General features: G+C 45.4%; 1 protein-coding gene across 2 annotated transcripts; it reads right to left on the minus strand.

The window, feature by feature from the left end:
• LAMP3 (lysosomal associated membrane protein 3) lies at positions 1-26343 on the minus strand. 2 transcript variants are annotated; one of them, XM_045851453.1, is made up of 6 exons: positions 26192-26343; positions 18387-19177; positions 17386-17499; positions 9733-9790; positions 7622-7792; positions 1-1720 (listed from the first exon to the last, which is right to left on the minus strand). In XM_045851453.1, exons 1-6 carry the CDS (start codon positions 26238-26240, stop codon positions 1587-1589), a joined length of 1317 nt encoding a protein of 438 aa, XP_045707409.1. In that variant the 5' UTR covers positions 26241-26343; the 3' UTR covers positions 1-1586. The 2 variants fall into 2 exon arrangements, with proteins under 2 accessions (XP_045707409.1, XP_045707408.1); XM_045851452.1 differs by lacking the exon at positions 1-1720 and adding an exon at positions 5488-6264.
• Between the last annotated feature and the right edge of the window lie 530 nt (positions 26344-26873).

Raw genomic sequence — 26873 nt, forward strand, 5'->3', positions numbered from 1 at the left:
CTCCAAAATAGGCTTTTATTACAAAAACTTTTAATACAATTCAATATCCTACTAAGACTAAAGTCAGGACCTTGCCAATCCTATCGACTCATAAGAGAACAAGTCGGGAAAGTCAATTTGTACTCTGGGGTGACTTGAATTATCATTCTTTTACTAAGGAATGCTATAGGAATGCGATCTATTCTGTTAATGTCCTGACTTAGTTTCTTTCTTTAGCAGTAACACCAAGCATGGACATTATTTTTTGGCAGGCTACTATACAAAATAAAGTGAACATGAACAGAAAACATGGCTATAAAAGTGCAGAAGATGCAAGTTGCCACTAGAGGGAGACCTACTTCAAGAAAGAAAGGTTGGTTAGCAGAAAATTGCTGTTTGTAAAGAAATAAAATACCTTCAGTTGACTTCATTTCTTCATCTTCAGAGCCACAGCAAAATAATCCCATTAAAATGAAAAAACTGACTAATGTCTTCCGGAACCCCTCCATCTTCTTTAACAAGAGTAAAGAAGGGGACTTAAAGATGGGCTACTTTATTACCTGTCGAGTCCTCCTCTAACAGATCTCCCTCATCTGTTTTGATTCTGGATAAATATACTTCCCATGTAAAAATGCAGCATGTGCCAGTGTGAGGCCTTGGGCAGCACTTAGTACCACTTGTTCTTGTAGGCAACTTGGTGTAGTGAAAAGACCAGAGGCTTTGGTGCCAGACCAATGGGAAGTCAAATTCTGGCTCTGCCACTTGTTAGCTGGGTGACATTTAAATGATTAATTTTGTTACGTCTGAGTTTACTCATCTGTGAGTCATGAGAATTAAATGATGTAAATTACATAAGTTATGTAAACTGCTTTGCCTAGTGTCTAGTATGTATATGTTCAATAATCAAGGGTCATCATTGTTGTTTCTGGCTTATCATTCAGTTTTGTTGTCCATAGCCACCTAATTCTTAGTCTTCAATGATTCTGGGGCAGGGGAATTCTGGGGAATAATCAGATACAAAAAAAAAGCTGACTTGTTCCTCTTGTTGATGTCAGGCCAAAAACCTAGGCTCTTCCTGTAGAATATTGTCCTTTTTGATAATTAAAAAACAATTTAAGGTAGAAGGGAGTTAGTAGATCGCCAGCATGTTTGTCATATAAGACATAAAAACTAAAGGATTGTAATACCATTTTTATAGACAAAGCATAGGCACTTTTTAAAATGAAAAAGATAAAGGATGAAATCAAGTCCCCAGGTTGAACACAGGTAGTGTTAATTACATTAGATGCTTTGGTTTATAAATTGGAGGCATATCCCACTTTACATAAGTTACGTTAATTTAACGTATCTCAAATATTGACTTTGAATCATTAAGATATTTTTAGGAAACTAGAAAATACTCTTAAAGAACTCATTAGATTTTTCCTAAAATAAAATAAATTCAGAAATTGATGTTCTGCTTGAACTTGAATCAGAAATGACTTGGTTTTTGTGAAAGATGGTTTACATTGTTGGAAGGACCCACACTCTAAGGGAAGTGCCCAGTATCCTGGAAACAATGAAAGAATTCTCTAAACTCCATTGTTTTCTTTTCCCCTGGGCACCAATTAAATTCTCTGGTATCCAGATGATTCACGCCTGAGGCGGATTCCATAGACAATCAAACCCACGGCGCAGAGGCCCAGCACGATGGCCCCAATCACAGGCAGCACAATTGTGTAGTCAGACGAACACTCGTCCACTAAGAGAAAAAACAAATACAATATAGGGCGTAAGGTTTGATGAGAGTAGACCAAAAGGCAGGCTAGAGTAGGAGGGAGGTGAGCTTTGGGGTCGGACCTTGGCTTGACTTTTAATCCCACCCCTAACTAACTGTGTGAACTTGGGTAGGTTATTTAACTTTGCAATGTCTTCTTTTTATAAAGTAAGCAACTAAAATGTAAGATTGTTGGTAAATTAACTAAGATAAACTTATCTTTTCAGCAATAGATATTTAATAAGATTAGCTCCAATTTCTTACAGGTGCGCTCTCTGCAAATGGTGATGTGTTTACATAAAAGAGACTGTGTCACTAGACTGGACTACACATGATCTCTTGAAAACATGTAATGCTTATCCACCTCATAAAACTTTTCTTGTCAAACACTTAAAGTTCCTTTCTATTGCTCTACTGAGCTAAAAATATTAGAAAATAGACCTATTTATTTATTAGAGCTTAAAAACAAAAGTTTATAAGTTAGTCAAACTCTTTTTTTCTTCATTCCATTAGAGAGTACTTATTCAGTTCATTTAAAATGTAATCAGTCTCTCCTGGAGACAGACGGAGGGCCCAGGGATAAAGCAGAGCTTGACTGAGTACGAGTACATGGAAAACCATATTATATCTTATTCAAGGGTAGAGGAGAGGATATATCCATGAGGTCCTTGCAGGAACCAATATTGAAATGAAATAAGGATCACTATTTACCCAATTCTCACTTTAAGTCCAAGAAAAAAACTCAGGAGGGGCCAGGGAGAGGGAATGGTAATTAGAGACTCCAGAGAAACATCCGAATCTGTTCAAGACAGAAACTGCTTTTCACACAATATTTGATTTGGTAGGAGACAATATTTACATAACTATAATTATATATCTTATTGATTTAATAATAAGTGGAGGTAAAACCATAAAAGGGGTGGTATAAGAGGATTAAATCTTTTTTAAAAAAACAAAGTCTTTAAATTTTATCAATTGATTTTGAGAGAGACAGAAGCATTGATTTGTTGTTCCACTTATTTGTGCATTCATTGGTTGATTCCTATATGTGCCCTGACCAGGAATTGAACCTGTAACCTTAGTGTTTTAGGATGATGCTTTAATCAACTGAGTGACCCAGCCAGGGCCTAAGAGGATTATATCTTGTATCTACCTTAGCAAGAAGTTTAAAGCTGATAAATTAAGAAATTGTAAGAGAAGCTTTTAAAATATTTTTAAAAGAATTAGGAAATAGTTATCATAAGAAATTGTTAAAATTAGTTACAAGTGCTTTATCTTTTAGAGGAAGGACAGGGAAATGCTATTTTTCCTGATAAACTCTTTTGTAGTACATGATTATTTTGTTATGTATATTAATTTTTATTAGATAAAAAAACATACTGACTAGTTAAGAACTTAAAATGATTTGGAAAAAATACAGAAAAGTTCAAACAAAAGATAAAGCATATAACTATTGACCAAGTAATCCTACTACTAGGAATTTATACTAAAAATATATTCACATAAGTACATAAAAATATGTTACAATAATCTGCATTTTATGAGAGCAAAATGGACAAACTAAATACCAAAAATTTTAAATGGTACAATCATACAATAGAATATAACATAGCCATTTTTTAAAAATGTGGCAGATCTCAGTGTTTTTTGGAGGATGCACCGTGCTCTTTCAATCTGCAACTTCAATGATTGATTGATTTTAAGGGAAAGCCCTGAAACCATCAAATATATCTTCATTCTAATTTTGAGTCCTCTACTTCAAGGGTACCAATTGTCCTTATGTTAAATGGTCTGAACAGCTTCCACCCCTGGCAGCTTCTCTGGAATGTTACAGTGTGAATTTTGTCTGCATTAACCAGTTATCTCATTCATTTTCTCTGTGAAGACAATTTAGTTTATAGCCTTATCAATTATACCTCTTACTGTTTCTATTTGTTATGTACGTGTGTTGCTTTGATACTCAATTTGTTTTCTTAGGAGTAAAATCACCTATTTACCTTGCTCTTTCATTATAACATCTCATCTGTGAGCTCCAGTTATACGGAATTCATGTTCTTGTTAAGTAATTGTCAGCATAAACCGATTGTCAGGGGTTTCTCCCTTTTCCTTGAGTTATATTTTCTTTGTAGTTTATCAAATACATTCCTTTCTAACCATTCCCTTCTTTAATTTGATTTAATTTTTAAAAATTGTGGTAAAATGTATATAATATAAATTTACCATTTTAACTGTTTTTAAGTGTACACTTTAATGATATTAAGAAATTCTCATTGTTGTGTAACCATCACCACCATCCATCTCCAGGACATTTTTCATATTGTAAAACTAAAACTTGGTATCCATAATTTAATTTAATCTTATGTTATTCTTATTGTTATTTTGCTGCAGTTAATTTGCATAGTAGTCACATCATTTGTTTTCATCTTGCTTATGCTTAAGCATCTCATCCAATTTCCTAAGATATCATTAAAGTAAATTAGGAATTTTCTTCTTATTGTGTTTGAGATCACTTTGTTTCCTGCTGAGCTACCTGTTTGTTTCATTTCTTTCTTTCTTTCTTTCTTTTTTTTTTTTGAAGATTTTATTTATTGCCCTGACTGGTGTGGCTCAGTGGGTTAGGCGCCATGCCACAAAGCAAAAGGTCTCTGATTTGATTCCCTGTCAGGACATGTGCCTGGGTTGCAGACCATGTCCCCTGTTAGGGGTGTGTGAGAGGCAGCTGATCCATGTTCTCCCTTCTTGTTCTCCCACCCTTCCCCTCTCTCTAAAAAATAGCCATTTGTAAATACTTTGATCATAAACCTTTGGTCTACATTCTCTTCCAAAGCATTCACACTCCAGGGTCATTTTATTTATTTATTTTTAGAGAGAGGGAAAGGGAGAAAAAAAGAGGGGGAGAGAAACACCGGCCGGTTGCCTCTTGTTGCACCCTGACCGGGGACCAACCGGCAGCCCAGGCATGTGCCCTGAACGAGAGTCGAACTGGACGTGGGAGAAGTGGCATCTCTCCAAAGTCAAGCCCTTTCTGTTAAACCTGCATCACTTTGGGAAATACCAGGTCCTCACATCCCAGATTTTTCATCAACAGCTCCTGTTCTAAAGGGGAAACAGGAAGTTCCTGACACTCAAGATGTTGTCCTGGCCTCTCCAAACCTTCTTGAAGCTGCTGGGTGCCCTCCCACCACCGCAATTCTGGAAAGTGGAGAGAACTCGAATACCTCAAGGGAAAGCCAGCACATGTCCTAGATAAACAGTAGGTATAGAATTGTTGCCAGCTTTCATAAACTTGCCGTTAAAAGTAATGAATGGCACCTTTGGCAAATGTAGAAAAACAAGAAACTTCCCATTAGTAAAAGCAGTGAACATCCAGAAGTCCGTGACTGTCCTCTTTCTCTGAAATAAACATTCTAATTCTCCTATTTAATCAGCCAATGTGATAGAAAACCATCAATAACATTCTGAGCCTTTTTTTACTGGAACTTTTCCTCCAGATATCAATCATCCCCCCAGCCAAGAATTTCCTGGTTTGTAATTATTTTGGTAAGTGTTTGCCTAAAAGGGGAAGTGGGCCATAATCTGGGTCAATCTGCCTCTTCTGCTGGCAAGTTCTGATTGTTGTTTTGCCTACTCTCTCTCCACAGTGACCCAAATTAACAAATTTACAAAGATAGACTAACATCAAAGAAAAATAGAGACAAAGTAGAAAAAGACCGTGTTAAGAAGGCAGACAACAAATGAAGGTGAAGGAATTAGAGAACTAACATTTATTGAGCTTCTTTTGTTTGCCAAGATCTTTGGTACATGCTTTACATTTAAAAAATGCAATGTCGGAAAGTTTTCTAGTTTCTAGTTTTTGACTAAGAGTACATCACAGGAGTGTAAAATACGTCCTTTTAAAAAAATAACAGTCTAGTAAAACAATCTGTAACTTAAGACAATCAAAACTTGGGCATAATCTAGGAGTTTAAAATCACTTTACAATGTATTTTGAAATGAATTTTTTTAAAAGACTGGATATTGAGACTCTTAAAAATGTGTAAGGAAACTCAGTGCAATTTGAAAATGTCTTTCCCACAATTCTCCCTGTGGGTATTTGCTGTGTCCTCACAAGCACCCTACTCAAGGCCCTGCCTCCTGTTCCTTGTGTTCGCAGCCAGCTGCCGTGAGCAGGTGTGCGGTGGACTTCAAGCCCACGGGCACGGCCTCCCCGCACTAACAGAGGGAAGTGGGAGGGACTATGTTTTAACCAGCCTTTGGATTGGCTGGGTTTCCTGACAGATTGGGAGGGTGGGACAGGCAACAGGAAAAGTCCACCCCTTCACGTTAGGCTGAATAGGAAGCCAGAATCCTCAAGTTTTTAACCTTGCACATTCTGAAGAAGCTGGGGCTTTACATGCGTTCGTATCCTCTACTGGGCCCCTTTCTGGCCACCAGGCATGCTGTTAGCAAAATGACAAGCAGTCCTGTGATACTGAGACCCACGGCCACAGGGATTTCTCTCCTGGTTCTGTCACTGAAGCATTCATCTTCTGTAATTGAAGTCAGAGTAACAGATGTTACAGGCCGGCCACCTGGTGGGAATGGATCCTGCCCCTGCCTGCCTCAGCTTCCCAGAGAAGGAAGTCAAGGGAGCGAGGAAACTGCTGGGCCTCTCCATGCTGCCTCAGACATCCCGATGAGTGCAGACGAGGAAGGAAGGGTCGGCACAGTGATCTGGAGCGTGTGGTGCTTGTGATCACTTAAGGAGTGTATGAACTTGTAGACACCCAGGCCCCACACCCAAGAGATGATGATTCAGTGGCTGGCAGGAGGGACCAGGTCATTCTGGGGCAGCTGGGAGGCAGACCCACCTTTGAGAAACATTGGTTTGGTCTAGAGGGCCAGAAGCAGAACTGTGTCTTGACTCCCAAAGTAGGGTAAGTCCTGGAGCCATGGCTCCCCACCAGATCACATGGCCCAAGTTTTCTACTCAAACTCTGCACTTCTTAAAGGGGCTGCTGGACAGTCTGGGGCTCCTGACACCCAGAAACCTTTCACCGGCTCCAGGATTTTGGGGAGGAGGCGTTGAGATTGTGGGAGCCAGGAGCCTACCGTTTGCGGTGATCATTCTCTTTGAATAGGCTGAGATTTACACTTGAGTTATCATGAGAGGGATGTTTTAGACACTGAAGATCAATTCCTGGACATATGTAGAAATCCTTGTAACACTGTTTTCCCGGCAAGGAAAAAGGGACTTTTTGGGAAAGTTACCCTGGTCCCCCTGTCACCCACCCCACACTCCACCCCACCCCCGGCCTTCTTTCTAGGACCTGCTTCCCTCTGTGGTGGTTAAAGCCCAAAGCAGAAGTTGCATGGAAATTAAAACTAACTATGAGGTAACTATTCATAATCGGGAAGAAGGGGACCAGCTGAGTGCATTTCTATCTTGAATTCTCGTCTCCCTTTGTGAGTAGGAAAGAATCTATTCTGAAGTCTTGATTTTTAGACATCACTAATACTTGGGATCTTCAAAGTGTTCTCCAAATACAGCTGAGTTTACCAGCACTCACTGATTTATTTGTGTGTGTGTGTGTGTAAAGGATTCCGAATATGTGTTTTGGCCAGACAAGGAGAATGTATTCCACTGTGGGAGGGCAGTAGACATGAGTGGGCTAAGGTGTCTGGTTCTGAGATGGGTGCTGACTCATAGAGAAATAGTAGGAGGGAGGGTCAGCCAGAGGAACTTGACCTAAGACCTCTGTGGAATCATACTGTTCTAAGAAGCTCATGTGATTCTTGTCCTTTAGAAAAAAAGCTTCAGGAAAAAAAAAAAAAAGCAAGCCACACACACTTGAAACTACCCATGGGTCTCTGAAGTTTAAGTGACATGACAAAAGCTTAACTTACCATTTCCAAAGTGGTCATCTTCAAAATCAAAGGCTTGGAGTTGGACATTCATTGTCTTCAGTTGAAGGGAGGCTGACAGCTGGACACTCTGCTCACTCACGCACTTGAAGGAATGCCCAATCACGGTCTCAAACACCGTCACACCACTCTTCAGGCCGTGGTAACTTTTCTCTGAAAACACAAAGGTGAAATACAGTCATATAAAGATCTTGGCACATATCCACTGAGTCCCAGCTTGGCTGGGTGGCCCGTGTCAGTTAAATGGCCTTCCCTCAGCAGTGGCTGTCCAGAGTTCTGCCTTCTCCTCATAAAAAATCACACTCTTGCCCTTTGGGGACTTTTTCCAGTGCTCTGTTTGGAGTTGCTGTAGACTCTTACATCTGTATGAGCAAATATCCTACACGATGCACTGAATTCTCTGCGTACACTGCTGCATCATATGTTATATCACAGGGTGGTCTACCTCTGCCACCCCCAGTGACACTATAATGGTCACCACCATCATAATTACAACTTGTTACTCTTACTGATACCACCCTCATCGCCTACATGAGAATTGTCACTACTGCAATGTCACACTGTGTTCAGCGGCTACTGCTACTGCTGAGCCCTGCTTATTGGGGCCTGGAGTTGCTCTGTCCCCTCCCTCAGCCTCTAACTTAGTTTCTGGCCTTACTTTCCCTTCCCCTGCCTCTTGAGACATTACCGCCCCATTACCAGCTAAAATTTGGTCCAGGCCTAATGATAATGTTCGCTAACATGCGTTCCCAATACTTGTTCCCAGCCTGTATGAGTGTACTTACCTAAGAGAGTCAATGTACATGAAAGTGAGCTGCTGACTATGACATCCTACTTACATTTTACCAATAATCATTGACAACATCCTCTTGAATAATATTAATATAACATAGCTAGTATTTAAAATAGACATTTCTCCACATTTTCATTTCTTGGTGCATTTCTTTAGTATAAGTTCCTTAATAAGACACTAAGTTTAACCCAGTCAAAAGAGAGAATTGTGAAAAGGGGAAGACAGAAATGAAAACTCAGTACAGTGGTACACAATACAATTTGTTATCTCAATCTGGACTTCCCAGAGAAACATGTGAGGCCTCTAAGAAACTCCGGCTCTTCTCTGGGAGCATTACTTTTCTAGAAGCGAACATGTTAGAAGTTCTCTCAATGTGCTTCACTATGGGCAATTCTCCACATAGCAACCAAAATGAAGCTTTAGAAATGTAAACCTGATGTATCATTTTTCTACACCAACCCCTCCAACGGCATCCTTTCACACTTTAGAATAAATTCCAAAGTCCTCACCTTGTCTTGCCCACAGGCTCTGCATGCTCTGGCCTAGCTGCCCTCAGACCTCATCTGCTGCTTTGCTCATCGGCGCCTGCTGGTCTCTGAGCACGCCAGCAAGTTCACTGAGGGCCTGTGCATCTGTTGTTCCCACCACCCGGAAAGAGCTCCCCTGGGCCCAGAGGTTCCCGTGTCTCTCTGCTCAAACCTGACCTCTTCAGAGAGGCCTTCCTCCCCTGAGGGTTTCCTGAAGGCCCTACCTAAAACAACCTTCCAGTACTCTCCAGTACTCTCCACCCTACCCTGCTTATATTTTTCTCATAGAACTTTTCACTACTTAACTGTGTATCATAATTTAATGTGTCTGTTTATGGTCCTCTCCCCACTTCTAGAATGTAAGCTCCCTGAGAGCAGAGACTGCCTGCTTAGATAATAATGGATTTCCAATGTATTCAGGGCTTGGTGCCTAGCAGGCACAAACTACATTTTTTGGGGAAATGAATGCATGACTCTAAGACTATAGAATACACTGCACCCTCAGCCACAAATCTGTCCAAAGTCACTACACTCTTTACTGTTGCTGACAATGATTTCTGACATAACATAGTCCCACCTCCTTCACGAGCAGACGAATGAACTGAAGTACACAAAGACGTAGTGAGTTCCTTCCAAGTTATGCATACTGTGGGCTACCGTCTCAGTCTGTTTCTCAGGAGCAGCATCGAAGATTCCAGAATGCAACAGGATCACACATGAACTAACCAGAAGCAGTGTCACTGCTGGTAGAACAGCCCTCTCTTGCTTCTTACCTGGGTTTGAGACCGTCAAATGGGCTTCCACCTCACTGATGTAGTAGGAGTTTTCATCCTGTAAAACATCAGTGTATTAACCTTGGGGTGCTCTCTGTTTTCACATTCATGACCCTGGTGTATACCCTTTGTTCAGGTGAGAATCCGGCTACTAAATCCTTGATATGAGGGTTTGAGGTGTGTTGGTATGGAGCCATAATTATGTTTAAAAATTTCAAACAAAAGTAAATAGACCACATGATAAATAAATAACAAATAATGGCTTTCCCCTGGCTCAAAATTTCTCTACTGCATAGTTGCTGCTAGAGTCTGAAATTAAAATTCCACCACTACAATTTGAGTCCCTCCAACTGGGCCAAGTTTCCCCCGATAAAATGTAAGTACACCTGGAAGGTGGAGGGGTTGGAGGACCACACATTAAGCTTTTGTAATTAATATCCTACTGTAGGGGTGCAAACTCGGGCCACCCCTCCTTAAGGCTACCATGGGTGGACTTTATGGGGAAGTATAAACCCTCTGGGGGAAAACTGTGCATGCAGAATTTTGGCTATATTTTCCTGGTTAGAGTATCAAGTCCTTCAAACAGATGGGTCCATGTTTCCAAAATGGTTACACGGGGACACAGTGAGTGATTCTGGAAAGAAATGGTTTACCCTGAGGTCACTGGGTGTCTGCACAAGGGGACCCCAGGTGGTTGTGCTAAAAAATGTAAGAGTCTCCACGTTTTATCCAGAATTTCAAATTGAATTACCTGTAGAAGTTTCAAATCTAGGCATTAAAGAAATGGAACAATAATAATCTTGACCACATTTGTATATTATTTGTGGATGAAATAATTCCTTACACAATATAAGGGTTCTAGAAATACAGATTGTCTTAGAAAGGTAACTACTATTGATACACTGAACTCTAGGTCTGAAATTCATTGAATTCACCTACTACATACTGACTTCTCACCTTGTGCCAGGTACTGTAGCAGACATGTACTATGCTGCACCTTATTTAACCCTCACAGCTATGAGAGGAAATGTAGACTCCATGACTGGCCCAAAGTCATAACCATAATAGGTGGTAGAAAGATATGACCCCCATCTGCCTGTCTGCAAATATAGCCTCTGACCTCTTATGTTCACTCACTCTGGACCAGGCACTGCTCTAAGTCTGGGGAGAAGAGTACGACCTGGCTCCTTCCTTTGAAGTGCTCAGTCTCAGGTCTCAAAGGTTAGTTTGACAATGTGCCTGGAGCATCCATTCATTTTATTATTTATTTATTTATTAAATCCTCACCTGAGGATATGTTCACTAATTTTTAGAGAGAGGAAGGGAGAGGAAAGAAGAGAGAGAGAAAGAAAGAGGAGAGAGAGGCCCATTGATTGGTTGCCTTTCGTACCTGCCCCAACTGGGGATCGAACCTGTGACCTAGGTATGTGCCCTGACTGGAAATCGAGCTCACAATGCTCTAACCAACTGAGCCACTCTGCCAGAGCAGGTGATCCATTCATTTTAGGGAGACACATCTATGATCCAGTCCATTTCTTGGATTGCTTACACATATCATTCATTCAGATTTTTATTTGGCACAACAGATACCTGTGCTCAGGCATCTTCAGTGCCCAGAACGACTCTTACAAGACCCTATTCCATGCTGAGGGCAGAGAGGGTCCACTGAAACATTTTAAGCAGGACAGTGACAGGAGCACAGCTTGGTTTCGGAAATTGCTTGGGCTCCAATGCGAGATTGCTTTGAGGAGCCGCAGGGAGTGGGGAGGCCAGCTCTGGACCCTGTGGGAGGCCGCCTGGAATCTCCACTTTCCCATGGCACCTCCTTGATCTGTCCTCACATGGAGAAGAGATGCTTCGTATTTCCACAGAAGTTTCACAGTTTACTAAGCTTATGCTTTCACCTACATTGCTTCCTTTGATCCTTGCAACCACCCCTGAAATTATTAGCCCATTTTACAGCTGAAAACAAAGAGGCTCAGTGAAGTTAAGCATCCAGCTCTGGTTCCCATTGTTTAGAGGTCAGACAAAGCAAGATCTTGTCTACAGGATCCCACCCTGCATTTTCCTCCATCAGAAAGTGGGTATAGACAAAAATTCACTAGGCAAGAACTTTCTTTCATAGTCACTGAAATGCAGCTGCTTTATATACACATCTATTAGAAGCAGGGACAGCTACATAATTTGTGGGGTCTAGTACAAGAGGAAGATGTAAGATCTTTTGTTCAAAAATCGTTTAAGAATTTCAAGGGGTGACAGAAAAGCATTAAACCAAGCTCAGGCCCTCCTGACTGCACAGGTCCTCCGTTGCTAACAAACTTCTTTCGTTGAGGTTACATGGTATATTTTTAATCTATTTCCTAGAGCTCAGATCTACCACAAACAGAATAAGAGAGAACAAGTAAGTGAGCTAAGCTCAGATAGCTGTACTGATTAAAGAGGCTGAACCCTGAGCTCTGGGGGACAGCAGTCTGGTGGTTACAGAGGAGAGGGGTGGAGGGGCGGGGTGGGAAGCTTCAAGCAGGTTAGACTTAACCCAAAGCCCAAGGGAAATTACATGCCACACATTATTCCATTTGTGGTGTCTTTTTTATCTTCAATGCCCAACCCACATGGTCATTCTTCTCTGACAGATGTTTTTCTTATTTGGAGTTTGGTTTGGAGAATGGAAAACATCTACCATGCCACACTCTTGAAGGCACAATGAAGATCCTCTGTGTACCATCAACACTGACAAAAGGGTGCCAAGGACTCCATACAGCCGTGTCCATTTGAACAGACTACTTGCAAAAGTCTCACCCCACTATTCAACAGGTAGGTTGCTGACACAGTGGCCCTGCACTGCCAGTATGGAAAGAGAGCTCTGCAACATCTCATGGGAGAGATTCCAATTCCTTGAGGGACCCAAACACCCTCCTTAGCAAAGGACAGGCCCTGAGCCAGCCAGCCAGTGGAGCCTGCCCGGGAAGGCAGCCCGCCAACAACTACGGGCCCTGGGGCCTCTCCTTTAGTTCTGCAAAGCGTATCGCAGGAGTTTCACAGGCACAGATGTTCAGGATGTGGATTTTGCCTTCAACACCAGTCAGGTCTTTTCCACTCAGCATTGCTGTGACTACATCAAGACACCTTCGCTCTCGATACAGCAAAGGAAGCCAAAGGGGCTGTTTCTTTAGAGCTGCTGATAGCCTTTTTGGTGGCTTGGCCCAGTTCTCTGTGACATTTAGGTTCGCTAAATATTGATTTATTTCTTCATCAAATATTTGCTATGTACTATGTACCAAGCCAGGGCTGGGCATGAGAGAGAGAAATGTGACCAAGTCAGAGATGGCAGAATGTGTGACAAGGACGCTAACAGGGGTGGGGGGACTGCAAGAAGGAAGTCTCCCAGGTCTCCCTGGGATGGAGGTGGGGGTTGGGGAGACTTCATGGGCTGAAGATAATTGACCCATCTTAAAGGATGAATGCAAAAGGGGGCTGATGGGTGGGAGGGGCCTTCCAGGCAGAGGGAAAACAGCATAAAACGCTACTGTGCACTTGGGAACTTCTAAATAGTGGCCTCTCCCGTGTTAACGTTGAACACTAGTCACAGTTCTCCGGAGTCTCTAGGCCGAGAGGACTCCACAGGCCCCTGGAAGGTTCTAAGGAACCATGAGGTGGGGCAGCGGCAGCCGCAGATCGCCAGAACTCAGCTGGCCAGTGTACTGTGTAGCCCCACACACCTCCCTCCGCACTAGCGACTGATTTCTCCAGTGTTCTGGAGCTGCCTGGCCAGCCAGGTGGATAAGGAAGGGACAGTGTTGAACACAGAAAAATGGACTCCACACAAGTTACTGAAAGGTGATCTTAAAACCAACTCCCTGGGCAGGAAGGACGTCAGCAGGGGGAGGGAGGTGCATTTATCTTGCACCTGGAAGGTCTGAGCAACTTTCTGCGTGTCACCTTAATCAAACGAGACACTGCCATGGAGAGGTGTTCAGGTCTTTTAAAACGATGAAACTGAGGGAGAGGAGAAAGGAAACCCACCTCTCCTAACCCCACCGTGAGCCAGAAATCATGCTCAGTGCCTTCACCTGTGCCTGCCTGGTTCACCCTCACGGCCCCCAGCAAAACAGGTGCTGCCTTGTCCCATCATGTGGGAGAGGAAACAGACTCAGACAGAGAACTAGTGACTTGTCCACAGTCACATGGACATGACACGGGTAATAAAAGCCTTGACTGAACAATAACATCACATGACAGTTTAGGAGGCAGATTTTTCTCTACATTTCTGTCACTATATTTCAATCGAAAAAAATTACAAATGACGTCCATGATTTGACACTTGGAAGTACAGCCTACATTTCTTTTCTCTCTCCCCATGGTGCCCAGCTCAGGGTTGAGGATGCACTGGTTGCCCAGTGAACTCTCACTGATAAATCAGTCCATGAACCAGGCTTCCTAATAGGCATCCATTTATTGTTCCACAACTGGCTGCTCACCTGCCACATCTAGATTATAACCAACACACACTCCTGTTTTCCAAGGCTCTCTTGTTCTCTAGAGCATGGGATCTCGACTGAGTGATTATGCCCAGAGGAGGGCATTGGCAATGTCTGGAGGCATCTGGGGTCGCCGCCCTGGGGCTGGCGTCAGGCAGGTAGAGGCCAGGGATGCTGTTCAACATCCCACAATGCACCGGACAGCCCCCACCCCAAGGACTCGTCTGACCCCAGGTGTTACTCACTCCTGCGTCTGTTGAGACAGGCTGGTGTAGACTGCAGCACTATTGGAGAAGTGGCTGACTGACGGGTTGAGCCCATCTCTCTCGTGGAAGCATCCAGGCAGCTTTCCTGCCTCCCTGCATTTCTCACGGCCTGCCTGTTAGGGCAGGAGGTGCAGCGCTGGGTCCACGGGCAGAGTGGGGCCCACAGCTGTGTTTCGTTTGGCCAGGAGAATGTTCAGATTTTTAAAAACTGTGTTGCCAACACTTAAAAATCATGTGTTTTTATAAGAAGATCTGAACTTTTGCCTTTTCTTAAGCAATCAGATCGGGCCACACTGGTCTCTCATTATCACCCAGTAGAGTGATGTGTAGGATGGTTAACAACCGGCACAGGAGGGCAGTGCCTGCCATAGACAGATGGCAGTGAGTCCTGGGTGAGGTGCCGCCCCGCCGCCGCCGCCGCCGCGGAGGGGCTGCCCCGCTGGGCAGTCGGGGCACCCCAGCCTTCCTCTGTCTCCTCACTGCAGGGGCCTTACTAGTGGCCACTGACACCTCATGTTTACTGATGGTTTTCTCATGCAGATTTGATGGAAAAATGAAATCTTCCTTCGCATCGGGCTTCCTCAACAGTGGGAAAATATTTTTACAGGATGGAGAAGAAGACACAGAAGACCTAGGGTCACAGGGTACAAATGCAAACTCCTTCCAGCAAGGCTGAGAGTACTCAGTTATGTACATCCTTGCCCACGTTAAGCATTACTCTATTTTAAAATCTTTGTTAATTGAATTAATTCAAAATATCTTGTTATTAAAGAAGTGAGAAAATAAAAAATTATCACCTGTTTCAAGGAAAAAAGAAATACTTACTAGCCTACTGCCTTCATTCATTAAATTCTATGCTTAACCCCCGGGTAATCTTTGAATGTGTGGTTGTTTGGGGGGGTTTAAACCAGATCCCTTTTTCAGTGCAGAAATTCTTCAGAAGGACCAAGGCTGCCAGGAACATTTATCTCCTATGAGCCTCTTTCCTTTCCTCTGGTGGCAAAGGGAAGTCAGCTGCCTGGGGAGCTGGTGCTGGGGAATAAGGTGAATTTGGGGGGTGAGACTAGAGGCAGCTATGGCAACACCTGGGGCCGTGGACCCAGAGTGGCTCATCTGCTCCTTCCTGAAGGCAGTGGAGGGAGGGAGGGAGGCCCTGCTGGTCCTTCTAGCTCAGTCTGGACACTCAGTTCCAGCCCACACCTCTGGGGACACAGAGGACTTCCAGAAAGACAGGAATTCAGCCTTTGGGTGGAGTTTGATCAAATATAGAGACCAGCCTGAAGGTGTTGGAAAGGCAGGGAAAGGGTGCATCAGGAGACAGGAACGTAGCAAGAAAAGAAGTTGGACACCAAGGAAACTCCTGCTGGTGGTCCTGCCCACGGCCTGGCGGCAGTGGCCATGGTGAACCACAGTCAGTGCTGGAGGTTGGCACGTCCTCCTGCAGGCGGTCACCCCCACGAGCGGCGGTCTGGGTGCAATCTGGCCCTGAACTACAGCAGCAGTGCTCACACCTATATCCTCTGCTATTTTACTGAAGTAACTTTTTAAAAATCCCCAACACCTCTGTAGTTTAACTTCAGTTGTCTGGGGATAGAGCACCTTCTCTGCCCTGACTGTCCTTCTGTGGGGAGGGGTCATGTCTTTCCCATGCGGTGCCCAGAGGAAACCGCTGACTTCTCAGGTTCATCTCTGCCCTAAGGAGAGAAGTGCACACTGGGGAGCAAGGCTTTGGGACCAAGCTAATAGCAGCAATATCACTAACGACCCCTGTATTAAACATTGTGCTAGACGGTTTTCACACACCATTGCTAGTCCCCCCACCAAGGTTCTATTAGCTGGGTGGACTGACTTCTGTTTTATAGCTCAGGAGCCCGAGATCATGCAGCTGGTAAGTACTGTGGCTGAGAGTCTATCTTGGTTTGTCTGACCCCAGTTCTATGCTCATTGGAATCCAAGGTCTGCTAACTGTGACTCCTATGACTTCAGGGGTCACATTAAACAGGTAACAGGGGATCACACAGTTCCAGCTGCAAGGGTCCTCGTGGCACCCCCTCCTCAGCTCTTACTCGGCTCTTACTCGGCCTGTATTTAGACTCTTCAGGGCACGGTGTGGAGCGGGCAACACTGTCTCCCCCTCCTCAGCTCTTACTCGGCTCTTACTCGGCCTGTATTTAGACTCTTCAGGGCACGGTGTGGAGCGGGCAACACTGTCTCCCCAGGACATCCGCCCACTTCAGTCATTCCCATCACACAGTGCCTGGTCATCGAACATCTCCTTCCCCTGTACGGGACAATGCTGTTCACCGGGGTGATCTCTCATTCCCTCCCTCCATTTTTCAAGGGATAGAATAAAGCCTGCCTGATGTCACAAAGAGAACAAGTGACAGAATCAAATTTGCAGCCGAGACTCTGATCTCACGTCCATGTTCTCTCTATTCTAGTCTGTTGTTGACACCCTCCTACAATACGGCCTGGAAAACCCAGGGCCTGGTTAGTCCCTGGATTTTGCCTGCTGCAGTTGGAAAGACCCATTCTGGCCTTTGGTTTTGTTCTCAGAGTAATCTCTTTCTCTGGTGTCCCCTGGGAATTCCTGTGGGTCTGTTCATTGCTCAACTTCCCCCTTTGGGTGGTTTGCAAAGGGCATCTGCGGCCAGTTCCTCGGGGCCAAGGCTCCCCTAAGAGGCCTCCAAGGCCTTCTGAGCAGCACGGAGGAGGCTGAAGGGGGCAGAAGGCAAACACAGGGTGTCGACACTTTCCTCCTCTCCCTCTCCACGCCCTCACTCTTATCAGAGAACATCTCAAAAGGCCCTGAGATCCATTTCCCGGGAACTTAGAGTGGAGTGTGGGATTGCACCACCGGGCCTGGGGTGAGGGGCAGGGACAGCTACGCAAAGCAGCTCCATCCTCACCTTGGTGAATGTGAGATTCACAAATCCGCCCTGGAAGTTCAGGAGAAGGTTGGCATTCCGGAAGCCACAATTCCCGGAGGCTTGGGTTGCATTGGGGTCGATGTTGAAGTATCGCTGAGGTGAACAAACGTAAACCAAATAGAATAGATCAGCTCCCTGAGATGTAGGGGAAAACTCCAGCTCCAGAAGCAGAGGCACAGACTAGTAAGGGAGTCTGAGACTCAGGGCTCATGGCTGTTCACTTGAGAATTTCAAGGTCCCTGAATGATACCTCACATTCCCAAACTGTCACGCTCAAAAGACTTTTCGAAGGAGTTCTCCCATGGTGAGGAGCTCCTCGGTAGATAACTTGTGGCAGGTGTGTTCCTGATAAACTGAGTGGGATTTAATTTTTGTTAGGTTACACATGCTGGAAGGCACATAAGCAAGGTTTGCTATGTGAAACACTCCTGCTTCAAACGTGGAAGTTTTACTGGAAATCATAAAAACTGTGCAGAAAAAAAAAGCACAATTTTTATGGCAATTCCTTGAGTAAATCAAATATTCTCAGCCTCATCCCCAGCCCCTCCAATCTTCTTGCTAACCTGGATTTTCCACATGAGTGTCGCAGCTGGCTGGAACCATGGAGACCATCTAGTCCGAAGCTCTCATTTCGCAGGACACTTACTGAGGCTTGGGAGTCAGCGGGTGGGGCAGGGCCAGGCTGGCACCGACTCTGAACCCACCCCAGTGCTCTGCCCGTGTTGGCTAAAAGTGAGGGGCATGCATATTTAAGTTGTTGGTGTGTGCCTTCCTCTCCCCAAGCAGGCACTGTTGTTTCTATTTTGATACATATTCTGAAACAGATACACCTTTTAATAGAGCACCTTGGAGTAAGAGGTGCTCACAGGTATGTGTTTCATTAAAAGACACAGGATGCAAGGGAATGCCTATTCTGGGCAAGGCAAACTCCGCTCAGACCTTTTTGAAGACAGTGTTACGGGCCCACGGCCCCAACTTACCGACTCTCTGTCTTGAACCGTCAGCTCTATCCCCATCTCTGCTTTGATGCAGAGCCTGCTTCCATTTAGAACCTGATAAATTCCAGTCTTGACTGATGATGGCTGAGGTGCAAGGGTGGGTCCAGGAGCCACGGTGGCGGGTGAGGCAGTTTGGGTGGCATTGTGTGCAGTGGTGGCTGTTTCTGGAGCATGGGTGGGTTGACTGGGATTCTGACTGGTTGTGCTGATGTGTGATGAGGTGGAAAAAGTTGATGGAAAGGTGGTCTGGTTACTGGGTGGGACGGTCTTCCCAGCTGTGTGGCTGACAGTCCATGGGCTGGTGCCCGTCGGATGGGCTGGGGGAGGTGTGGTGGTGGGCAGTGAAGCGGAAGCTGCACTGGGGCCGATCGTAGCCTCAGTGACTGGAGCAGCTGTGTGGGAGCTGCTGGGTGTGGCCTGGGTTGTGATTATGGTGTGGTTTGTTGGGCTGGTGGCTAGGGTGCTGTTTGCAGTTACCAAGGTGGCTAGGGTGCTGTTTGCAGTTACCAAGGTGGCTAGGGTACTGTTTGCAGTTGTTGGAGGTTGTGCTGTTGTGTGTGTAGCTGAGGTCTCAGAGTCAGATGTCGTGGCAGCTATCTGAGAGGTGACGGGACCACTGGTCGATCTTGCTGCTGTTGTTTTGTGAGGCTCTTGGTTAGTTGTTTGAAGAAAAGAAGGTTTTGCTGTGGCCTGGACAGTTGCTGCTGTCGTGGGCTGAGAAGAGTCTGTGACCTCTGGAAACCCTCTTACTTGACTGCCGTAATAAAAAATCACTGCAAATTAAGAAACAAAAGTGTTAGCATGCCCACTAAGAGCTCACGAAGCCCCTTCTCCATTCTTCATTAAAAATTAACATGCGTATTTTCAGATTGGGAGGAAATTTACAAGGATATAAGAGTTAAGTCAAGATCACTCAAGATTCTACCACAAGGCCACGATGGTACTGTTTTGGTGTAGCCATGTTTTTTACAGAGATGTGATCATACTGCACCCAGCCCCCTCATCTAGATGGGGTGTGGTCCCAGCACACCAGGTGACCGTGCTCTGAGTGATATCTAAGTGTCAATGCCTCTTCATTCCCCCATCTTTCAGTGTGAATCCCAACAGTCCCTGGAAGAGGGACCTCCTGGGTAGAGCACCGCTGTGATGGTCTGCGAGAGCTGGGACAGTGTGAATGATGCTGAGAGAGACAGAGTTGTATCTCTTGCACAAAATCATAGAATCCCAGATTCAAAAATGATCTTAAAGGTCATCTAGCCCAAACCTTAATTCGATCTGTGAATTGGACCTATGACTATTTTCCATATGTTCTTCTATGCTTAATTACCTCCAATAAGAGGAGATTCACTGCCTTTCATTTTTTTGTCTACCATCAGTTTTTCTAAATATAGACCAGTTCCTGTCATTTCCTTCCTTAACCTCTTGAGTGGCCCAGCCTTTCTCAAGTAAGAATAAAATTAAGCCATAATTGCTCTGATACACCCAGTGGGCTATCCTTCATGTTTTGGCTTATACAGGGGTAGACAAAAGTAAGTTAAATTACCAGCCATTATTACCTAAAAGATAAATGATTAGTATGGATATGAAATAAGAAGAAGAAAAAGAAAAATAATACAAATAAATAAAATAATAATTAATAAATAATAATACAAGAACAAACTGTATTTCACATACTCATAACGGTAAACCTACTTGTGCCCACCCCGCACATCAGCTCCTCAGAGAGCTCCCTGTCCTCCTTGTGCAGGCGAGCTTTCCGCCCCACGAGCCCCGCTCACGGTGTTCTATTTGTTGTCTTCACTGCACTAATCACAACTTATAATTGTACTAAGGGGTGGAATACAAATATTGAACAATAAGTCTGGCAAGACAGCATGTCTCAACAGAGTATTAGCCCTGATGAAATGTTCACTTATTGATTTATTTGCCGATTGTACCTCTCTCCCACTAGACTAAAAGCAATCCCGAGGTGGGAACTGTGTGAATTTTTTTCACCACCAGTGCCCATGCGTAGAAAGTATTCAGTGGATGTGGATTGGATGAATACATGAATGAATGGGCACATGAGGGTAATAGGGTTGGAGACCTCTAGGAGTATTGTCAGGCTGAAAAGAGTTAGTGAGTCAAAAAACAAACAAAACAAATAAAGAAAACAAAAAGAGTTGGTTTAAGTGAAAGCCTTCGTGGACCATTAAGCTGTGTGTATTATCGTCACAGGTTCTTTCTTGGGCCATCCCTTAAGGGCAGAAGGCCTCTGGTTCTTTTTCAACCCACAGTTCTACCCTGGTCTCCGTCCAGGCACACAGCATGCCAGAAAAGTGGACAAAGTGCAGATGATGTTCCTTGGGAAGTTACGATCGGGCACAGTGAGGGATGGCTTCATCTCTGCAGTGCTGTGATTTCACTGTATTTGCCCTTTGTACTGGTGCCTGCTGGAGCTGGAGCTGTCTGGTGCTGAGCGATGACTTGGGAAAACACTGGGAAAAGGCAAAGGAGAGCCCTCTATGTTGACATTTATACAGTTCTGACATTTATATTAATAAAAAAATCATCCCTAAACTCCATTACTATCTCCTTCTTTTATTCAATAATTTTTAAGTGCTTTATTTTCCCATAATAATAACAACAACAAATCCCAAGATACTGGACACTTACTATAGGTCAAGGGTCGACTTCACCAGCTCCTCTCAAAACCCTCTGGTTGGTACTATCCCGATCCCAATAGTTTCAGATGAGGAAACTCAGGTTTAGAAAATTCTATCAGGTTAATCATAATCACATAACTACTAATTTTGGAACTGAGACTCAATCCCCTGCCTGAACCAAAGCCTGCCCTTAGATTTGGGGGTGGTGGAGGTGGTGTGTGTCACTGTGAAGAGTAGTGAGAGAAGAGACAAAAGCAGAGGACAGCAGAATAGAAGGATGTCTCTCTAGGGACCCCAATTCACCAAGCCTTCATATTGGGGGTTCTTGGTGACACTTTAAAAGGCTCATGTGCTGAAATAGTGATTATTTTCCAGAAAAGTTCTAACTTTAAGCCCAGTAGTAACACATAAATAATTTCTGCACAGCCCTGGATGGTGTGGCTTAGTGAGTTGGGCATCATTCTGCAAACCAAAAGGTCGCTGGTTCGATTCCCACTCACGGCATTTGCCTGGGTTGCAGGCCAGGTTCTTGGTTGGTTGGTTGGTTGCGTGTGAGAGGCAACCAACCACTGTTTCTTTCCCTCTCCTTCTCCCTCCCGTTCCCTCTCTCTAAAAAATAAATACAATCTTTTTTAAAAAATGATTTCTGCACTGCTGCAGAAATAGCATTATTACCTTTTTAATTTTTAAAAAAGATTGTATTTATTTTTAGAGAGAAGTGATGGGAGGGAGAGAGAGAGGGGGAGAAACATTGATTGGTTACCTCTCACATGCCTCTCACTGGGGAATCAGCCTGCAACCCAGGCATGTGCACTGACTAGGAATTGAACTGGTGACCTTTTGGTTTGCAGGATAATGCCCAACTCACTAAGCCACACCAGTCAGGGCCACAAAGAAATTAGTAATGACATTACATTACTTGGAACTACTATTAAAGAATCATTTTGGTATCTGAATGTTCATTTGGATAACTGAAATGGATGACACTCAATAGTTGTGGGTTTTATGGGCTGTAGGTTTACTTTGTAATGTTTACCGACTCACTGTATGTGGAAATCTTATGCCCACATTGTAGAGCTTAGAGCAAGATTTTTCCTTTTGAGATTGTTATGAAGATTGACAGTTGAAGTTTTATTTTTACAATTCATTTGGGCTAAACCTGAGTTGCTGTTTCCTCAGTCGAAAACCCAACAGGAACCCCATTAAGTTCATACTATTACTATGAAAAAAGAGAATTTACTCCCAAATGTGGTTTTCAGGAATATCTTGTAGTAAAAAGCAAAGATTGCTGCAGAGAACTCTGGGAGGCTGAAAACTACCTGTCTTTTGTTCCCTTAGGGAGATCATTAGGTGTTTGATAAAATCCCATTGTGTACAGCTTGTGCTTCTGAACTAAAGCAAATCTTCTCAACTGAGTAGCACACTCTTTAAAAGGGGAGCCCTCCTCACATGCCATTACAGCTCCTCTCTCAGTAACGGTGAAGCGTGCACATGAAGCAGGGAGCACAGGGCTCATTCACGAAGGCACAGAATCCCCAGCAGGACAAGAAGCCCCGTGGTGGACATCATGGTGCACTTGGTGAGGAAACTGTATTGCAGGGTGGCTGGGGTGTTAGCGGTCATGGCGTCTTGGTGTATTTGCGACTTTGGCTGGGTGACAGAAGGCTGGGCCGGCAGGTGGCTGAACCGACAGTGACTGAAAGTGTCTGAGTGTGTTAGAGACAGAACCAGTCTGGGACATGTCATCTTCATGTTCCTCTTCTTCTCCTCTCTGGCCCCTCCCTTCCTGTCCCACCTCTCTGGAGGAGAGTGGGCTGTAAAAGGTTGGCAGGTGATTAGACGGGAACATGACAGAGGTAGGTATGCACTGCATTGTAATACATCCCAGAAAGTTCATATATTTGTTAGGTACTCAATGGAAATGATACTCTCAGAAATACTCTATTTTACTATATGCATATATATAATCATATATATAGTAAATATATATGTGCATATATATTCACACATATATGACTAATCTTTGTCAAAATTGGGTCATAGTTTTTATATGAAACCTATGGTCCCACAGAGGTCAAAGTTCACTGGTCTGAGACCCACAAAGAGGCCAGTGGGCAGAAGCAAGGGCAGGGCATAGCTCAGAATCCGTCTTGACCCTTCTCTACTAAAAAAATAAAAAACCAAAAACCATAGCCCTGGAGTCCACACACGGATTTGCCAGGCTCCCCGCCCCAGCATCTCTTCTCCAGAACTCGGGAGACTCAGCGAACCAGTACCCCAGGGCCTGGGCCCAGCGCTGGGACTCCTCGGGAGGACGAGCTGCAGGAAGAGGCACGAGAAGGTTTTGGTTCCCCTACAACCTGCAGCAGGAGCCCAGAGACGACTCCTCGGCCAAACCGGGGCAAACCAGTGACCACACCACGGTGTCTTTTCTAGGTGCTTCCCGGACAATCAGTCCTTCCCTGACGGCCTTCGTTCGGTGTCCCTGCCACTCCCAGTGCGGCACAGAAAGGTAGAAGCCTCCTGGGAGCCAAGCTTCATGCCAGGCACTGGGGGGAAGTCTCTGTTCTCAGGGGCTCAGAGCCACGTGAGTCAGACACACAAATGGACTACACTCCTCAGTGTGACAGGCATTGTCACGGAAGCAGGCCCTGCGTGCTGCGGCATGGTGTGGGTAATCCTACACAAGGAGAATTCTTCCGACAGACAAGAAAGTAAATGGTCTCCTGGGTAGGAGGAAGCGTTTGTGCAAAGGCACAGAGGCTTCAGAGTCTGGTGTGTTTGGAGAGTAACAGAGGGGTCAGCATGAGGGGAACACAAGGACGGTGTGAGGAAGGGGGGAGCAGGAAGCAGGCCTGGCAGGCCTTGGAGGCTGTGCTGCGTCTGCAGAGCTCGAAGGCACACAGATGGGAGTACAAGGGGCACTGTGGCCACATCCCGGATGGGGAACTGTGTGTAGCCCCAGAGCACTTTCTTTGGCAGGTGCCCAGGTGCCCAGGCAACAGAAGCCTCCCCAGCTGGGTGCAGCAGGAAGACAGTTTCTGGACGTGTGGCGGGCGGGGGTGGGCCCTTAGCACAGCTAGGCTCACAATGTCACAGTTTAACCATCAACTTTCTAGCAAAAACATATAAATCTTACCTCTGTTAGTTTCCTGTGGGACGTGCGTGAGATTCAAAGAGAGCTCCCAGTCAGAAGGTGGCAGAGACTGCTGGACGACAACTCCAAAACCCAGTCTCCCCTGTTCCCTTAGTAACAGAACTGGTTTAAGCTGAGCACCTGCTGCCTGGCATAAAGAACCTTATGTCCAAGTCTCCTTTCTAGCTGGGTGGGAACAAGTGACTGAATTTGAGCCAAGGCAGTAGGAGAAGTAGGGTTTTACAGGCCTTCTGGGAAGGCTGCTGGAAGGGAGCTCAATCACCTGTGTCGCTTCTCTATGGCCAGTCTGTTTTTCTCCTTTAACCAGCTTGCAACTCATGTGTGATGGCTGGAGCTCCAGCAGACATTAGGAACCAGGAGGAGACCCTTTAGGGCAGAAGTCACACATAGGATGGGGGGGCCCACGAAAATGAGCCCCTACACCAGACCTGGTCTGAATTCCTCTGGTCTTGTTTTCACATGAGCGAGAAATGAACATTTCCCTTGCCTAATTAATATTATTTGGAGCTTGTCTCTTATGTGCAGGTGAGACTAAACTTTGACTGATACAAACTGAAATCCCCTCATTTTATTGGAAAGAAATTTGAGGCCAGGCAAGCAAAGTGCCTGGATAACCATCACACAGCTCGTTTACCTAGAAGCTGTGTCTCTCGTAGCAAAGCATCTAATGGTCGTCCCATCTCCAACTCGGCAAGTGCTTCTGGAACCTATGCGTGCAGGTGCAGCAGTGCGGAGCGTGGACTGTGAAGCCTGACCCTCGGGGTGCATGTCTCACGGCTGCCCCTGGCTGGCTCAGTGACTATGAGCAATTCCCTGAGCAGCCTCCGTCCCCTCGTGCGGAAAACAGGGCACCTTCCCACGCTTCACTCACTCAGTGTGCCTCTGAGAATTTGCAGCATTTCCTCTCAACCTGTACTTGCGTTTACTGAGCCCTCGTTGCCTTCCTGAATCTGTCAGTCATCTGTCAGCCATCGAATGGTCACGGAGGGTGCCTGCTGGACTGAGATCTTTTGCTTTACTAGCTTGCCCTCCTAAATGAAATGATGACTTCCCCTTTTGCCTTCAGAAGAATGTGAAACTCTAATTCTGAACATGTGGCACAAGAATGAACAGCCAGGAACAGGGCAGCTGGCCCAGCCCTTCACCCGACTTCCATCACAATCCATGTTACACCCCATACCTCTGGGTCCCCCGTCTGAGCATGTGAGCCGGGCTGTGTGGACAGAGCTAGGCCCCTCACAGGTTCGATTCAGGATTCAGCGTTCTAGGAGGAAGTGTGAATTAACCAGCACAGCTGGTGGCAGCACACGGGAGGACTCAGTGGCTTAGAGAGAAAATGCTCATGGTGAAAGCAGGGGTTGGGGACGTAATGCAGGCACGAAAAGCTCAGTTTCGCTGACAGCCTCTCTGATCTGAAGTATAATGGTAATATTTTAAAATCTCTGATGTCCTTCCTGGCTGGTAACTTTTTGAAATGGCACAGTTTTTCAGACCACATCTCACTCGTCTTCACGATTCCCTGTATACATCATATAAACGCAGCATTTCCATTTGAGAAAAAGGGAAAACCAAGACCTGAGGTGCTTTTCCTAGATCATGTGGCAAGAGCCCCAAGTCCAAGTCCAGGCTCCATTCACCCTTTTCTTAAGTAGAAGTAACCTCTGCAAACTCTCCCTGAGAAGGTGCCCAGATCCCATTTGCGAACCAGGGCCAGAGTCGCTGTCTTCTGGGGTTGACACCTACTCTGCCTAACTCACAGGAAGCAAGTCCACGCTGTTACAGCCCTTGAAACCAATGAAGTGCGTCCCCGTGTGTAAGGTAACAGCAAGGAGCCGGCTCACAAGCCAAACACCCGCGGTAACTGAAGCTGCGATAGCTGTCTCCTGTCTGTCCTGCCTCGCCTTCATCAGTGGCACCAAAGTGCATTGAGGTTTAATAGGACCAGGCATGGCAGGTCACTATGCAAAGTCACACGTATCACTCACCGGCCAGGAACATGAAGAGCATCATCGCTGGAGAGAGCTGCCAGGACATGACTGGGGAGTCAGGGGGAGCCACGGACTTGCCAGGGGCCCACGCTGCTGCTGTGCGGCTGACACGCTTGAGCACAGCTGGGTCTTCTGACCTGCTGGAGACTAATTCCAGGGCAGGTCCCTCCTTCACTTGTGGCGGAGAAACCGAATCATTTACATAATGAGAAGTAGCTGGAAGGCCCTCCCCAAGAGGTGCGCTGCCTGGGCAGGGAAACCACAAGTGGCCCTCGGGAGAGAGCAGGCACTTTCATCTTTGCCTTTCTTGTTTGTGAGGGTGGGGGATGGGGGATGAGGGGAAGGACCCCCACCTTCCACAGCCTAGAGGGCATCTGAGATTACTTCTCCACGAGTGGTGGGTCCGTGGCAGCTCCAGCCCCTTCTCTCATAAGTTAGATCTCCATTTCCCCCTAAAATCTTGGGTACGTTTCTATAAACCCAGAGACTCTTCTCAGCCTGGAGACAAACAGCCCCTCAGTCCTGAACCCTGGGTCATGAGGGTGGGCAGAAACCTTTTTTTTTTAAAGATTTATTTTTTAGGCCCTGGCTGGCGTAGCTCAGTGGATTGAGCATGGGCTGTGAACCAAAATGTCGCAGGTTCGATTCCCAGTCAGGGCACATGCCTGGGTTGCAGGCC

This window comes from Phyllostomus hastatus, unplaced genomic scaffold (genome assembly GCF_019186645.2).
Source record: "Phyllostomus hastatus isolate PE091 unplaced genomic scaffold, TTU_PhHast_1.1 phas_contig_86, whole genome shotgun sequence".
Lineage (NCBI taxonomy): Eukaryota > Metazoa > Chordata > Mammalia > Chiroptera > Phyllostomidae > Phyllostomus > Phyllostomus hastatus.

What these genes read in the sequence shown, in the direction of transcription:
- LAMP3 (XM_045851452.1), bottom strand. Translation starts at nt 26,240, where the DNA reads ATGTCCTGGCAGCTCTCTCCAGCGATGATGCTCTTCATGTTCCTGGCC. An exon ending in TGAATCTCACATTCACCAAG is followed by an intron (nt 9,791 to 17,385) that starts GTGAGGATGGAG and finishes GATGTTTTACAG; the next exon opens with GATGAAAACTCCTACTACAT. An exon ending in TTTGACGGTCTCAAACCCAG is followed by an intron (nt 7,793 to 9,732) that starts GTAAGAAGCAAG and finishes TTGTGTTTTCAG; the next exon opens with AGAAAAGTTACCACGGCCTG.